Source organism: Saccharomycodes ludwigii, chromosome V (assembly GCF_020623625.1).
Source record: "Saccharomycodes ludwigii strain NBRC 1722 chromosome V, whole genome shotgun sequence".
Taxonomy (NCBI): Eukaryota; Fungi; Ascomycota; class Saccharomycetes; order Saccharomycodales; family Saccharomycodaceae; genus Saccharomycodes; species Saccharomycodes ludwigii.
The window spans coordinates 6,297-21,512 of NC_060204.1; the positions used below are offsets into that span (position 1 = coordinate 6,297).

Sequence of the window (15,216 nt, forward strand, 5' to 3'; positions counted from 1 at the left end):
AAATATTACTCACACTGATATAAAGCGCTCGCTTTTTTTTTTTTTTTTTTTTTTTTTTGACATCAAATGTATCACGTGGTTAAAAAAGACGACTCGCTTTCATTTCTAGTTTATATTTTTTTTTTTCCTTTTTTTTTTTTTTTAAATCTTCGTCCGAGACAAAACACGCCTCGATTTCTTATCATGTGCGACTCGACGCGTTACATTCTGATATATTCGTCATCTCGTTTATTTCTATTTTCCTTTTTTTTATCCTAAATTCTATACGCGAAAAAAAATAAAATAAAAAAAACATATATCACAATTAAGTACAAATCTTATCTTTAGCAATCAACTATTTACATAATTGTTTTTTAATTTTTTTTTATTTTTTTTATTTTTTTTATTTTTTTTATTTTTTTTATTTTTTTTATTTTTTTACTTAATTATTATGTATAAAATAGCAAATAAACACTATAAGACACAGAGTTATTCCCAATAATGCATAAACCATCAATTGGGATGTAAGTAACACTAGTACATGTTTTTTCTTGTAATTAATTTAAGGCATGTTTTATAATCACAACAATAATAATAATATTTACTACTAGTTATCATTCGGATAATCTCTTCGATTGACTATCCATAGAATATCGGCATGAAAAGCACTTTTTCCTTGATCGAGTATTTCTGCGCGTCCTTAAAACCGCGTCCAGCTTATGCGTCCATTTCTTAGTCCGTTTAATATCATTACCGCTTTTTTGACTCACTACCCCGCATATTTTTTTTTCCTTCGCAAATCACGGAATTAAAAACAAATATTCAGTTCTTATCGTTATCGGCGATCTGATTCCATCCTATAAGCTATTTGGCACTAAATAATTTATTGAAATCCAAACTCGTTAATAATCATGATAACAATTAAATTGAGCAAAATAGTAACGAAAAAAAAAAAACTATAAATAAATGAACCCTTCTATATTTTTTTTTCCTTTTTTCTCCCTTAGTGCTATGTTATTTTTTGCTCAAATAATAAAAGTTAGCAATCCAAATATATATGTATATATAAAAAACAAGAAAAATATACACGCAGAAAAAGTTGAAAAATATAAAATACACCACAAAATACTCATAATAATGACTCCTACTGATAAAAAGTCCTACGTTTTTCAGTGCAAAATTAACGAAAAACCTGCCCAAGCTATAGCCGGTAAAGGCACTCGTATCACCATTGAAAAAGATGGTAAAATATATAGTGATATTATTGATGCCGTTACTGGTGCTGCTGTTGGTGCTTTAGGGTGGGGTGATGAAGACATCGTCGATATTATTACTGAAGCCGCCAAGACCTCTACCTATTCTTTCCCATCTTTGATTGGTAACAAACAATCCGAAGAACTGGCTAAATTTTACATCGACAATTCCCCAAAGGATGCATTTGCTTCTGCTTTATGGTGTTGCTCTGGTTCGGAAGCTAATGAAAGTTGTATGAAAATCATGTACCAGTACTGGTTAGAACGTGGCAAGACAAAAAAAACAAAATTTATTGTTCAGATGAAACCTGATCTGAAGTAATATTATTGTTGGAATTGTAGGGATGGGACATTCTTTGTAGATTAATTGTGAAACTGTTGTGTTGTAGTAAATGTATATACTTGATTATAGTATTATTACTGGGTGTTCTCTTCTATTATTTATAATTATACAAAATATATAAAAATGTGTTTTATTTGTTCTATTCTCGTTATTTTGTGCCCATTTATATATCTCGATTCTTCTGCTTCAACCAAACAATATCAGTTCCTGAATTGTCGCTAGATGATTTTAAGTAAACAACTTTCAGCGATACTTAATTACCGATGATTCCTTATCGAATTCTTATGTTGATAAGCTTTAAGTAAACAAGTTGTCGGGATTTAAGTTCCTCAATATTTAAATTATAATTATAGCTTGTTGATTAGTATATTTCCCAATTTGGTATTTGATTCCAATAATATTTCCTTATCTGGAATCTGGTTCCAGCACAAATGTTTAGTAAATTTAATTCCCTATTGGAATTTGGTTCCAACAACTATAATCAAGTATATAACTTTACTAAACACACAGTTTCACAATTAATCTAAAAAGAATGTCCCATCCCTACAATTCCAATAATAATAACACTTCAAATCAGGTTTCATCTAAATAGTTCGCTACTTATTATATAATTCCTCCAATAGTTTCTTATATAAGAAGTACCATCTCCATACATATTTATTTTCAATATTGTTGTTTTTTATATACATCAAACTATATTTGTAATTCAATTAATTATTGGGGTGCAATTTTAGTTATTGGGGTGCAAGTCCAGATAGGATGGGCATCCTTCAAAAATTGGACGGCATTGTCAAATATCCAATAATAATAAATTTCAAGGCTAATAATCTTGTAACATATTGCTGTTACTGTTACATTAATTCATTGTTGTATAATTCTCCAGTTATGTTTTCAGAAGGGTGTATTAATTCTTTTATATGTTGTATGTTAGATATCTAGTAAATTTAATTCGTCATTGGGATTTGCTTCCAATAAATAAATTAGTAACAATTTGCTTATCAGACATTTCTAATAATATCTAATACATCCAAATGAAGGGAAAATATTAATGATATAAAAAGGACACATAAATAAATATTGAGAATATAATAAATAAAATACATCTTATACATTTTGTATAATCATAAGTAATAGAAGAGAACACTCAGTAATAATACTATAATCAAGTATATACATTTACTACAACATAACAGTTTCACAATTAATCTACAAAGAATGTCCCATCCCTACAATTCCAACAATAATAATACTTCAGATCAGGTTTCATCTGAACACCTTGATTTCCCTGTTTCAATCAAGGTACACCAGTCCGGGTATATCGTCATAAATAGGGGCTTGAGTGTGTAATATGACGTCATCAAATTATTACCGATATAATTTCGGGAATATTACCCCTAATTATTCGATAGTCCATATTAAACATTTATAATATTCTTTGCCGATAATCCATCGGGAAATAAACGGTTCAATTATTGGACAGACAATGTCAAATTTCCAACACTAACTTTGGGAGTTTTTCTTCCAAAGACTTCCCCATAGTCATTGACAAATGACTACCAACCTTATATTCTATTTCTAATCCAAGAATATCATAAATAGGTTCACTTCCATCATTGACTGTTTTAACCGTGTAGCGCGTATTCAACATAGCAACCAGTTCTTTAAAATCACATTCTTTGGAGGAGACAACCACCATGTCATCTACAAATAGGCCCAAAAGAATGGTGTGCTTGATACCTTCAACACCATCGTAATTCTTTTGATACAATGAAGGCCAAAGTTCAATTTCTTGGAAACCTATCTTAATGCAGATAGGCCTAAGACTAATTTCAGTAAGACCTTCCTCAGTCTCACCATCCTGATTATTAACATCAACACGACTAACTTTAGTCATATTCTCCTGATTGTTAACCAGCTTAACTTTACCTTTGGTAAGTGTCGAGGCATTAGATTTAAAACTATCCTTTTTCACAATAAGACTAGGACATTCATTTTTATAATGACCCTCCTTGTTACAACTGTAACACACTATCTTTGCTTTGGTACTGGATTCGGTCATGGATCCGTAATCATCATGTTTATGACTACGACCATAAGCTTTAACTTCATTATCAACTCTTGACCTTACTGACTTGGTCTTTTTGTATTGATCATACCGTTTGACAATGATATCCAATATGTCTTCTAATTTGACATTTTCTAATCCATTATACTGATAATCAATATAATCACTAATGTTAGCGTAGGCTCCTTTTAAAGATTTAATGAGACGGTATTTTATTTCATAGTCACTCATTGGTGCACTGGATGCTTTGGTTTTAGCAACTAATCTCAATAAACTTTTCTTGAAGATCTTAGCATTTTGTGAACCATCGTAATGTAACTTTTTCCACTCACGACAAATACTGTCATAGCTTTCTTCATCATCTTCATCAGAATCCTCATTCGCCAACTCAACTAACATATCATATGGTTGCGAATCCTTAAATTCACGGGGAAAATAAGCTTGCTTTTGGTAAAACAAGTTATTTATACATCTAATCACAGTTTTGCTAGGGCGAACGCCGTTTGGACCAACATCAAATATGTATTCAAGGCCACAGCTAGCAACTAGATCTAAAAATACTTTACAGAAACTTCTAAAATTGCTCCTCGGAACATTTCTTTCATTAATTGTGAAATAAGAAGTTAATAATAATCTCTTGATAGTCTTGTCATCTTTGACAACATTACTATCCTGGGCAAAATCACCATATTGGGAAAAATCGGGGTCACCGATTAAACCCGCTTTATTATTCAAGTTACTAGACATCTTAATATCTAATAGTTACTCTCTTATAATAATTGTTCGCTTCCTCCTTTATATAATTCATAACTACATAATTATATAAAGGAATAATTTTAATTAATATATTCTTAATTCTTAGTTTTGTGTCCTTTATATACCTTGATTTCCCTGTTTCAATCAAGGTACACCAGTTCGGGTATATCGTCATAAATAGGGGCTTGAATGTGTAATATGACGTCATCAAATTATTACCGATATAATTTCGGGAATATTACCCCTAATTATTCGATAGTCCATATTAAACATTTATAATATTCTTTGCCGATAATCCATCGGAAAAGAAACGGTTCAATTATTAGACAGACAATGTCAAATGTCCAACAAATATTATAATCAAGCATATAACTTTACTAAACACACAGTTTCATATTTTGCTTTACAAAGAATGCCAAATCACTATAATTCCAATAATAATAATAACGCTTCAGATCCGATTTCAGCTGAACAAGATTCTTAATTCAGTTCGTGAAACCATGTAATGCATTACTTGCGTGTAAAATACATGAGCCTATACATTCAAAACGCGTCATATTTGTCACTTTTTTTTTCTGATGGTATGAGACGAATGCACGCGTCTGGTCGTTTTTGACGCAAGCATTCCGTCATTTTTCAAAGAATTTGACCATATTCAGCCAAAAAAAAAAATAACTGTTAAACTATCGCACACTCACTACAAGGGCTCCATTCATTAACACATTTAACATGCACTTGATTAAAAAAAAAAAAAAAAAAAAAAAAATGTATTCATAACAATGTATCTATCCCACACATAACACCTGTGCAATTGCTAGTCCAAACTGTTATTTTTTTTAATGCAAATTATAAAAACGTTTCATCCGAACAGTTTTGAGTCTTATTGGTTTTGAATGCTACTGCAATAGGAAAATGCTTGAATTTTTGTACTCCGAACTTACTTATAACTACATATTTTTGGTGTTGGATTAAATTAAATTTAAACAACAAATTTTATTAATAAAATTAAAAAAAAATGAAAGGTTGACTTTTTATAAATTTTAAATCGTAATATGTTTATGTAAATATGGTAGTTATTAGTTGTGTGCTGGTTTGCTTTGTACAAGCACAATGTTAAAATCTTATAACTGAAAATAAATAAACAAATTTACTCATTTTATACGATTTGTTATTAAAAAAAGTGAAGCCCTAAAACGTAAAAGTCATAAAAAAACAGAGTCAAACAATTAGAGGCTAAGGTGTAGGATCAAAAAAATAGTGTCCAGATGTCAGGGTCAAACATTTAAAGCCCTAAAAAAATAAAATCCAAAAAATAAAATCCAAAACATATCCAAAAAATATAATCCAAAACATATAATCCAAAACATATAATCCAAAAAATAAAGCCCTAAAAAAAACATCAGAAAAAGTGATAATCATGCAGTCCGAAAATAACATATATCCCGATATGCCATCACTGCCATTCGAAGCTTAACCCGAGTTTCATTCTTATCTTATCTCAAAAAAAAATTAAAAAAAAAAAATCTAATCTTTCATTCAATCTTTTCCATCCCCACTTTCAACAACAACAACAACAACAACCAAGATAAACTACAATAACACTGCCAAACAACTTTTAACTTTTGTACAATCTTATATTCTGTATGTCTTGTCTATATAAATTACAGTTCCAATTTAATATTTAATCAGAATAACACAAATCTATATACACTTTGCCATGTCTATACAACCTTATCGATAAACAATTTACTCCTTTTTTTTTATTTTTATCTAGAGCACGTGATTGACAACGTAACTACTTTTTTTTTATTTTTTTTTTTTTGGTTGCATAAACGCATCTTCCATTTCGAGTTGCTACTACAACTACTACTACAAAAAAAGAAACAGTATCAATCATTTGAACAGAAAAAAAAAAAAAAAAAAAAAAACCCTTTACACAATTACTTTAATTCATACACACATACTTTTTATATCGAATAACCTATACAAAAAAAAAAAATATACAAAGTGCCTGTGCAACAAATTCCAAATTCTTTAATGGAGATTTATGGCGGCCTGCTAATTTTGTGAACATATAGTTGATCTGAGTATTCTGTATTTTGTGAGCATATGCATATTAAATCCATTCCAATTCTCAATATCACACACCAAATTTACTTCCAGCATCAGAATGTAGAAATATAAATTGATAATACAAGCATTTAACCAATGGAAATTTTCACAGGTTTTTTAATGGAATTTACGTTTCTAGCTTGTGTTTAGATTAATACAAAGAAAATTATATTCCTCATGCTACAGGAGTAATACCATAGTTATACCTAGGTTTATGTTATATATACAAGTCTCTTTAGGGGGAAAAAAGTTATTTGTTCATGGCTTTGGCATAACAGTAATTGTACTCAAAATAATAAAATTAACTGCATTTGAACAGTCTGAAAAGTGTTCTACCGAAATATCAAATAAACTGGGCTATACACTTAAGTGCTGTGTATATTATTACAAAATATGTTGTTTTTTTTTACGGAATATGGAGCTTTTTTTTTTTAATACATTGTCTCAAAGTCTTTTATTAGCCCACTGAACAATCATATAAATATTGCCATATTACTATATTGTTTTTGGATCACTAATATGCCCCAATCTCAATTATTTACTCTACAGGTTCGGATAGTTTTCAAGTTGGTAAAAATATTACCAAGCAAGATTTACATTTCATCTAAGAATTTGTTATCCAAGAGCGTAAAATAGATTGTACACTACACATTATTAACCTACATTTTGTAGGATCTTATTTAACATCTAAAGTATTGTTTTTTACTTGTCTGTTCAAATCATCACAAAAGAGATTATTCTTATAGCATCAACAAATAAGTGGTAACTTATGTCTCCTCGTATGAAGGCAATTGTTCACAAACTATTCTATATAGCACATCTTTCTTTTGTTGTTTCCTTATTTCAGATGTTTTGATGTTATGATAAGTGATAAAATATCTTACAGTATGAAACACAGAAATGTGAATGTTGTAATTGGCCAAAAGCTATGGCAATTGAATGATCTATTATTTATGATTTATACTTGTAGTAATGATGATGTGTTTCGTAAAGAGATATGAAACAAAACTCTCTGTCTCTTTTCATGTGATAAGTTCTCAAAAACAATCTCTAAATCAGTATTGTTATCTCCAGTAACAATTTAAAAATTTTGACAATGACCCTGTCTAGCTTATAAAGCATGTGTGTGTAAAAATTACAGGAAATACTAAAAAGATACGTCAAGGTTCCTGTTTTACCAACAAATATAAAATGTTACTACACTTGATCTGTTTACAAAAATCATCTACCTTGATCTCAGTTCAAAATGTCATTAAAAACTAGAACCAAGTAGTAGTCAAGTGTCTTGCTGATTTGGATTGATTGCTGTTATTCCACGAAATTACATTTAGAATATTGATCAATAGCATTAATAATCGTGCTCCAAATACAATCTTCTTTTATTTTCCTGTAAATGTTATTAACAATATGATTTACGTGGTGAAAAAAGAAAATGAAGGAAATTGGTATCACAAATACACATCCCAGTTTTGTATAAGTTTTTCAACAACTGCTATGTAACAAGATCACTACTGCGTTTCCACAATTGGATGATCTTATTAATTTCAAATGATTGAATTGGTAACATATAAAACAAAATAGACTGTAATTATTAATTAAGATTCAGTACTGTGAAGTGCCTAAAAGTGTAACAAAATATATGTTTCATTATATTATTTGCAATGTCCTTGCTTTTAATCAAAATAAATATCCTTCTCTTTCTAATAGCAAGCCATTTCTTACCAACTCATGTTAGTCACACAATAAATCACAAATAAACTAGTTACTTACTCAGTTGTCCATTTAAACATATCTCCCAATATATTGATACAATATTCCATAGTAATACTTGTGTTACTCCTGCAATTAGGAAAAAAAAAAAAAAAAAGTTCATTTCAAACTGAATCAGAATTTCAAATTTCACACTAATCATATAATGACATTTTGTAATAAACCTTTTTTTGATGAATATAATATATAAATTGACATGCACATTTAGATTTTATGTATGCAACAGCTGGTCTTCATAAATATCACTGAATCTTTGAATACTCTTAAATATAATAATGTTTGGCATACACTTAGTAGATATAAACCGAGTATGTGTGTTGTCAGTTCTAGATCTAGTATCAAATTAGAGTAAAAAGAAAAGCCTTATTACTAACCCACTTTTTAAAATAATAATTAGAAACGAAGTTATAAGTGGTAATACCAATGCTTTACATGTCCACAGTGTTGGAATGAAAAATTAAATATAATAAAAGTATTCAGGTGTCAGATCGCACAGTATAACCTTATTTGTTATTTGATTGATTTGTGAATTGATACTTTAATAAATAAATACTTTTCATGTTTTCAGTGTATCTTTTGTTTTTAAACTTTTATCATGCTTAAACAGTTATACACCACTTATATTTTGGATGACATGTAAATATTAATGTGTGCTTATTAGTAGCAATATGGTCCTTCACTCCAGTACAGTCATTATGATTCCAACAAACACGCAATGGTTATCCACTAGAATAACAAAATAATAATAAACAGCCCCTTTATAGTGTTGTTTTTCTTCACTCCAATCAGTATATATCCAGTTGAAACATTCTTTGAAAGTGTAGATATGATTTCGTATTTTGATAGGTTTTATAAATACTACCTGAATATCTGTTTTTTGATCAAAAACTTTTCTAATTTCTTGTAAGTTGTTGTAAATTGTGTAAAATACTTGTTTTGTTTTGTTTTGTTATTTCTGATAATCAACAAACTGTTTTTTTTTAACTTTGTTGGTAATTCACAGCTTGAAAATATTTAGCATTTTTTACGAAACAAATCTTTTTTTTTTTTTTTTTGCAGCCAAAGAAATAATTTTTTTTTTTTCGTTCGCTCAAAAATATCATCTAAATTCACAATGTTATTTTATCAATAAAACTTTAATAAATGTTATCTAACATAAAATATAGAAAGTGAAATTGCATTTGAACACCAGTTATTTCAAGAGTTATGGAGAGTTAGAAATGCACCAAGTTTTCACCCAATATATTTTATAAATTTACCAAAGAAACTATGTCATTGTAACTATCAAGACCATGAATACTTCCAAGCATTCAGATAACATATGAAGCAACGAGAACTAAAAACTAAGTAGTTTAATATTACATATTGCAATAAGAATAATAGATGTGATAAAACCCAATGAATAAATTTAAGACTAGTTTTCAATAACAAGTTTGTTTTGTTTTATGGATTATGTTACAATTCATTATATGTAAAGAATAAAGTTTATTTTTGTTAATTAACACAAAATAGCAGCAAACTCAAAATGAATGAATCACAACATCTCAATTGAACATACACAATGAATCAAATACCATTCAATATTGTTTCCAAATTTCTATCTATATTACAAGATCTCTACTTGTATGTTTTTTCTTTTAATATACGCTAAAGTTGATGAAATATGACAAGTACTCCGTTGACAAGGAATGCATATTGCTGCATATTCACACTCGTCTTTCGATATAAGCTTATGATTATACATTGTGATAAAGCAAGCACTTATATGAACTAATTATTAACAAACACTTGACTTATGGAATAATAAAAAAATAGAGCTTGTTAACTAAAGAATAATATATATGAAGGGAAACTTGATCACCAATCATGTTACAAATAAACATCGATTTTATAGAATCTGGGCAGACTTATAAGCTTGGAATTATTGGTTCAAAAAACACAACATAAATTATCTCATTGATCGAGTATTTACTTCCAAAAAAATAGATCTATCTTATTCTTTATAGTTTAAGACACTTTTCTTCACTATTATTATTACACTTTTGAACTCAGCGATAGAAGAAGAATTAAAATAAAAAATTCAGTATGAGAAACAAGAAAGAAAATAATATTCCAATGTTATCAATAAATAATCAGAAAAAAAAAATTTATTAGAAATAAAAACAACTTACAGTATGAAAACTAAATTGATTTAATGGTATTAAAATAACGAACTATAAAATAATACAAAAAAACAGACAATATCAAAGTTGAATGAAATAAAGACAAAAAAACATTATGAACTCAAAAAAATAACCGACGAACTTAAAAAAAAAATAAACTAAACATATCAGATACGATTGGAAACAAATATTTGTTTACAAAAGTGAGTTTAAAATAAATTGAAAAATAAAACAAATAAAGTAAAGGACATCTTGAAAGTCGATATTCTGTTTGAAACAGCACCAGCTTGGTAAATAGAAATTAATCCACTAGATCCTGGTTGAGATTGAATACTTTGAACTTCAATACCAGTTGTACTAGAAACAGTTTCTGATTGAATAGTAGTAGTAATAACTTTGCTACCAGATGTGGTCTTGGTAATAACATTGTCGGAATTACCAGAGTTACCATTGGCACTCTTGGTAACAGTGGTATAAAGAGAACCAGAAGAAATAGTCTCGAAATATTCACTAGCATTGCCTGGAGAACCTGATCCGTTTTCATTATTATTGTTTGGAACAATAGTAGATGTAATAACAGATGTGATGGTACTACCTGATGTAGTGTACACGCTAGTCTTGGTAACAGTAACTGGTGTATTACCAGTTTCGGAACTACCAGATCCACCATTGTTGTTGTTGTTATTTGGAACAATAGTAGAGGTGATAGTAGCAGTAATGGTGCTACCAGATGTGGTAAACACACTAGTCTTAGTAACAGTAACTGGTGTATTACCAGTTTCGGAACTACCAGATCCACCATTGTTGTTGTTGTTATTTGGAACAATAGTAGAGGTGATAGTAGCAGTAATGGTGCTACCAGATGTAGTGTACACGCTAGTCTTGGTAACAGTAACTGGTGTATTACCAGTTTCGGAACTACCAGATCCACCATTGTTGTTGTTGTTATTTGGAACAATAGTAGAGGTGATAGTAGCAGTAATGGTGCTACCAGATGTAGTGTACACACTAGTCTTAGTAACAGTAACTGGTGTATTAGCAGTTTCGGAACTACCAGATCCACCATTGTTGTTGTTGTTATTTGGAACAATAGTAGAGGTGATAGTAGCAGTAATGGTGCTACCAGATGTAGTGTACACGCTAGTCTTGGTAACAGTAACTGGTGTATTACCAGTTTCGGAACTACCAGATCCACCATTGTTGTTGTTGTTATTTGGAACAATAGTAGAGGTGATAGTAGCAGTAATGGTACTTCCAGATGTAGTGAATACACTAGTCTTAGTAACAGTAACTGGTGTATTGGAAGTCTCAGAACTAACAGAATAAACCTCGGAACCGGAATTGTTAGAACCACCATTATTGTTGTTGTTGTTGTTTGGAATAGTGGTGGTAGTAGCATCGCATGTGACAATAGTCGAGGTTATAGTTCTGCCAGATGTAACAATCACAGTAGTTCTTGTAACACTAGAAGGCAATCCAGGTGTCTCAGTAGTTGGATTAACTGGAGAAACAGTTTCGGAAGTAGAGGTAGTACCTGGAGCTGGATTAGTAAAGGTTTTTGAAGTGGAGCTACCTTTGCTTGGGTTTGTAAATGGCCCAGTATTAGTGGTATCTGGAATACAAGTCAATGGTAAAGATTTAGAACTGGTAGTGTTGAAATAACCAAATCCTGGTGTTTCAACGTAAATGATAGTGGAAGTGGTAGACAATCCATTAGAGCCAGTAACAGTGAAAATGTTAGTGGAATACGTCGAAGTGTAAGCACCACCCCAAGATGTGAATGTAGTACTAATGTCATAATTGGCTGGTGTTTCAACTGTGTATATGGTGGAAGTGGATGGTCTACCATCAGTACCAGTAGTAGTGATAACACTAGTACCAATAGCAGATGTAACAGACCCAGTCCATGGTACATTAGTGGTAATAACACCATTGTTGGTGGGCGTTTGCACTGTGTAGATGGTAGATGTTGTTGGTAATCCATCAGTACCGGTAGCGGTAAATACACTGGTACCCACAGTGGAAGTAACAAACCCAGTCCATGGTACATTAGTGGTAGTAACACCATTGTTGGTAGGCGTTTGCACTGTGTAGATGGTAGATGTTGTTGGTAATCCATCAGTACCGGTAGTGGTAAATACACTAGTACCCACAGTGGAAGTAACAAACCCAGTCCATGGTACATTAGTAGTCGAATCCCTACGATTGATAGGCGTTTGCACTGTGTAGATGGTAGATGTGGTTGGCAATCCATCAGTACCGATAGCGGTAAATACACTAGTACCCACAGTGGAAGTAACAAACCCAGTCCATGGTACATTAGTAGTCGAATCCCTACGATTGATAGGCGTTTGCACTGTGTAGATGGTAGATGTTGTTGGCAATCCATCAGTACCGGTAGTGGTAAATACACTGGTACCTACAGTGGAAGTAACAAACCCAGTCCATGGTACATTAGTGGTAGTAACACCATTGTTGGTAGGCGTTTGCACTGTGTAGATGGTAGATGTGGTTGGCAAATCATCAGTACCGGTAGTGGTAAATACACTAGTACCTACAGTGGAAGTAACAAACCCAGTCCATGGTACATTAGTAGTCGAATCCCTACGATTGGTAGGCGTTTGCACTGTGTAGATGGTAGATGTTGTTGGCAATCCATCAGTACCGGTAGTGGTAAATACACTGGTACCTACAGTGGAAGTAACAAACCCAGTCCATGGTACATTAGTGGTAGTAACACCATTGTTGGTAGGCGTTTGCACTGTGTAGATGGTAGATGTGGTTGGTACTCCATCAGTACCAGTAGTAGTAAAAATTGAAGTACCAACAGTAGTAGTAACAGATCCAGTCCAAGCTTCATATGTAGTACTATCAGCTGGAATCATTGGAGTTTGTACTGTATAAATGGTAAAGGTGGTTGAAATACCATCGGAACCGGTAGTAGTTATAATGCTATTACCAATAGTAGATGTAACAAAACCAGTCCATGGTATGTAGGTGGTTGTAACAGCATCAACTTCTGGAGTTTCAACGGTGTAAATGGTAGATGTAGTTGGAATACCGTCTGAGCCAATACTGGTAGTTACACTAGTACCAATGGTAGAAGTAAATGCACCAGTCCATGGCGTGTAGGTAGTAGTATTGTGTTCATAGGCTGGGCAATAAGATTCTTTTCCATCGAATGTAAATACGTAATTTGTAAAATCACTCATTACAGTTCCATCCGGTAAAGTTACTGTGAAATTCATATTTGCTTTTCCTAAGGCATTGGTAAATACAATTCTTAGTGGATAATATAATCCACCAAATAGCGTCTTTTCACTTGAACTGTCACCATCTACTCCTGAATACCAACCTCTTATAGCATTAAGAAAAAAATCTGTTGAAGTAGCAGTAATATCATTTTGTTCACAACATCCAAAGGCATTATCCCCAAATAAAACACCAGCAGAATCATCAACATTTCCTAGCGTAAAAGTATAATCACCGGTTTCTGGAGCTAAAAAATAACCGGTAAGTTACATTGTGAAATTAGTAAAAGTCGTATTATAACCGTACACTAATGGCATTGTTGAAACATCTATATCGCTATTGAAACAAATGTAGCTATTATATGGAGCATCTGCATCTGGACAAGTCCATGGATAGCTTACTCCAGGATTTAAAAAATAATGAGCTGTTTTACAAATAAAATAATCGGCCAAATCACTTTCATTGTAATAACATGGATATCCTGTTGCAAAGGTAACAGTACTTACACCATTTTGAAAATGATATGGTGCAGAGTTTTGATAATATCCATAGGCCATGTAATCTAAGTTACTAAAGGTGGTACCATCATTATAGGTATAATTATACCATCTCACTTTAAATCCATTGATTGGATCTGTAATTGGACTACAAGCATCATTTGTATCGGGTAACTCTTGAGCATCAATTATTTTTGCAAATAGATATATAAAGAATGTTAACAATAAAATCGCTCGCTTGTAAATAATGAACATCATTTTTGCTAATTATAAAGGCTCGGAATTTTTTTTAACTATATAAAAATAAAATATATTTATTTGCAAAAATGTTTTTGTTGGAACCAAATTCCAATTGCGAATTAAAAATTAGCCAAATCAAGTATAATTATATTTTAAGTATTGGAAAATATATTTCCGATAGTATATCGGCAATATGTTTATCGGTGATTGATTATCACCAAAAATACAACTTAGCTGAAGTCATTTACTGTTAAGTTATAAAACCAATATTAATTGAGTAGAAAAAAATTGTGTTCTATAAAGAACATAAAAAACGAAGCTGAAAATGTAATGAAAAAAACACTTTTTATATAATTATTTAGTCGTAAGTAATATACGAAACCATTTAGTAAAAATACTATAATCAAATATATAACGTTTTTTAAACACCCAGTTTCATGGTTGATCTACAAAGAATGTCCCATCACCAAAATTCCAATAATGATAATAATAACACTTCAGATCTTGTTTTATATGAACACTTTTTTTTTTTTCTTTTTTTAAAACCCCTCGTAAAATAATTTTTTAAATTATTAATTTGGGTCTTTCTTTCTGTAAGAAAATTTTAAAAGAATAAAAAAAACAAAGGAACGCATTTTAAGAAAATCCATCTATATACTCGAGCTTTTAGGTTTTTGTACTATCTTTATATGATATAAATAAGGTGACTCATTTATATAATATAAAATTTAGGATCTACAGTAAATAATTTAAATTTTTTACAACCACTGCAAAGATAAATTAATTT

The 15,216-nt window shown here is 30.9% G+C and overlaps 3 protein-coding genes across 3 annotated transcripts; 1 reads left to right on the top strand and 2 right to left on the bottom strand.

Annotated features, from left to right (window-relative positions):
• Nucleotides 1–945: 945 nt before the first annotated feature.
• SCDLUD_003799 (uncharacterized protein) lies at nt 946–1,554 on the top strand (the record flags this gene model as incomplete). The annotated part of the gene is made up of 1 exon (XM_046081608.1): nt 946–1,554. The coding sequence occupies one exon, from the start codon at nt 946–948 to the stop codon at nt 1,552–1,554; it is 609 nt and encodes a 202-aa protein (XP_045933455.1).
• Nucleotides 1,555–3,061: 1,507 nt separating this feature from the next.
• On the bottom strand, nt 3,062–4,387 carry SCDLUD_003800 (uncharacterized protein; the record flags this gene model as incomplete). Its single annotated transcript, XM_046081609.1, has 1 exon — nt 3,062–4,387. One exon carries the CDS (start codon nt 4,385–4,387, stop codon nt 3,062–3,064), a length of 1,326 nt encoding a protein of 441 aa, XP_045933456.1.
• Nucleotides 4,388–13,152: 8,765 nt separating this feature from the next.
• SCDLUD_003801 (uncharacterized protein) lies at nt 13,153–14,447 on the bottom strand (the record flags this gene model as incomplete). Its single annotated transcript, XM_046081504.1, has 2 exons — nt 13,153–13,939; nt 14,039–14,447. Coding segments are annotated over 2 exons (1,194 nt in total), but the record flags the coding sequence as incomplete, so codon positions are not given.
• Nucleotides 14,448–15,216: the final 769 nt, after the last annotated feature.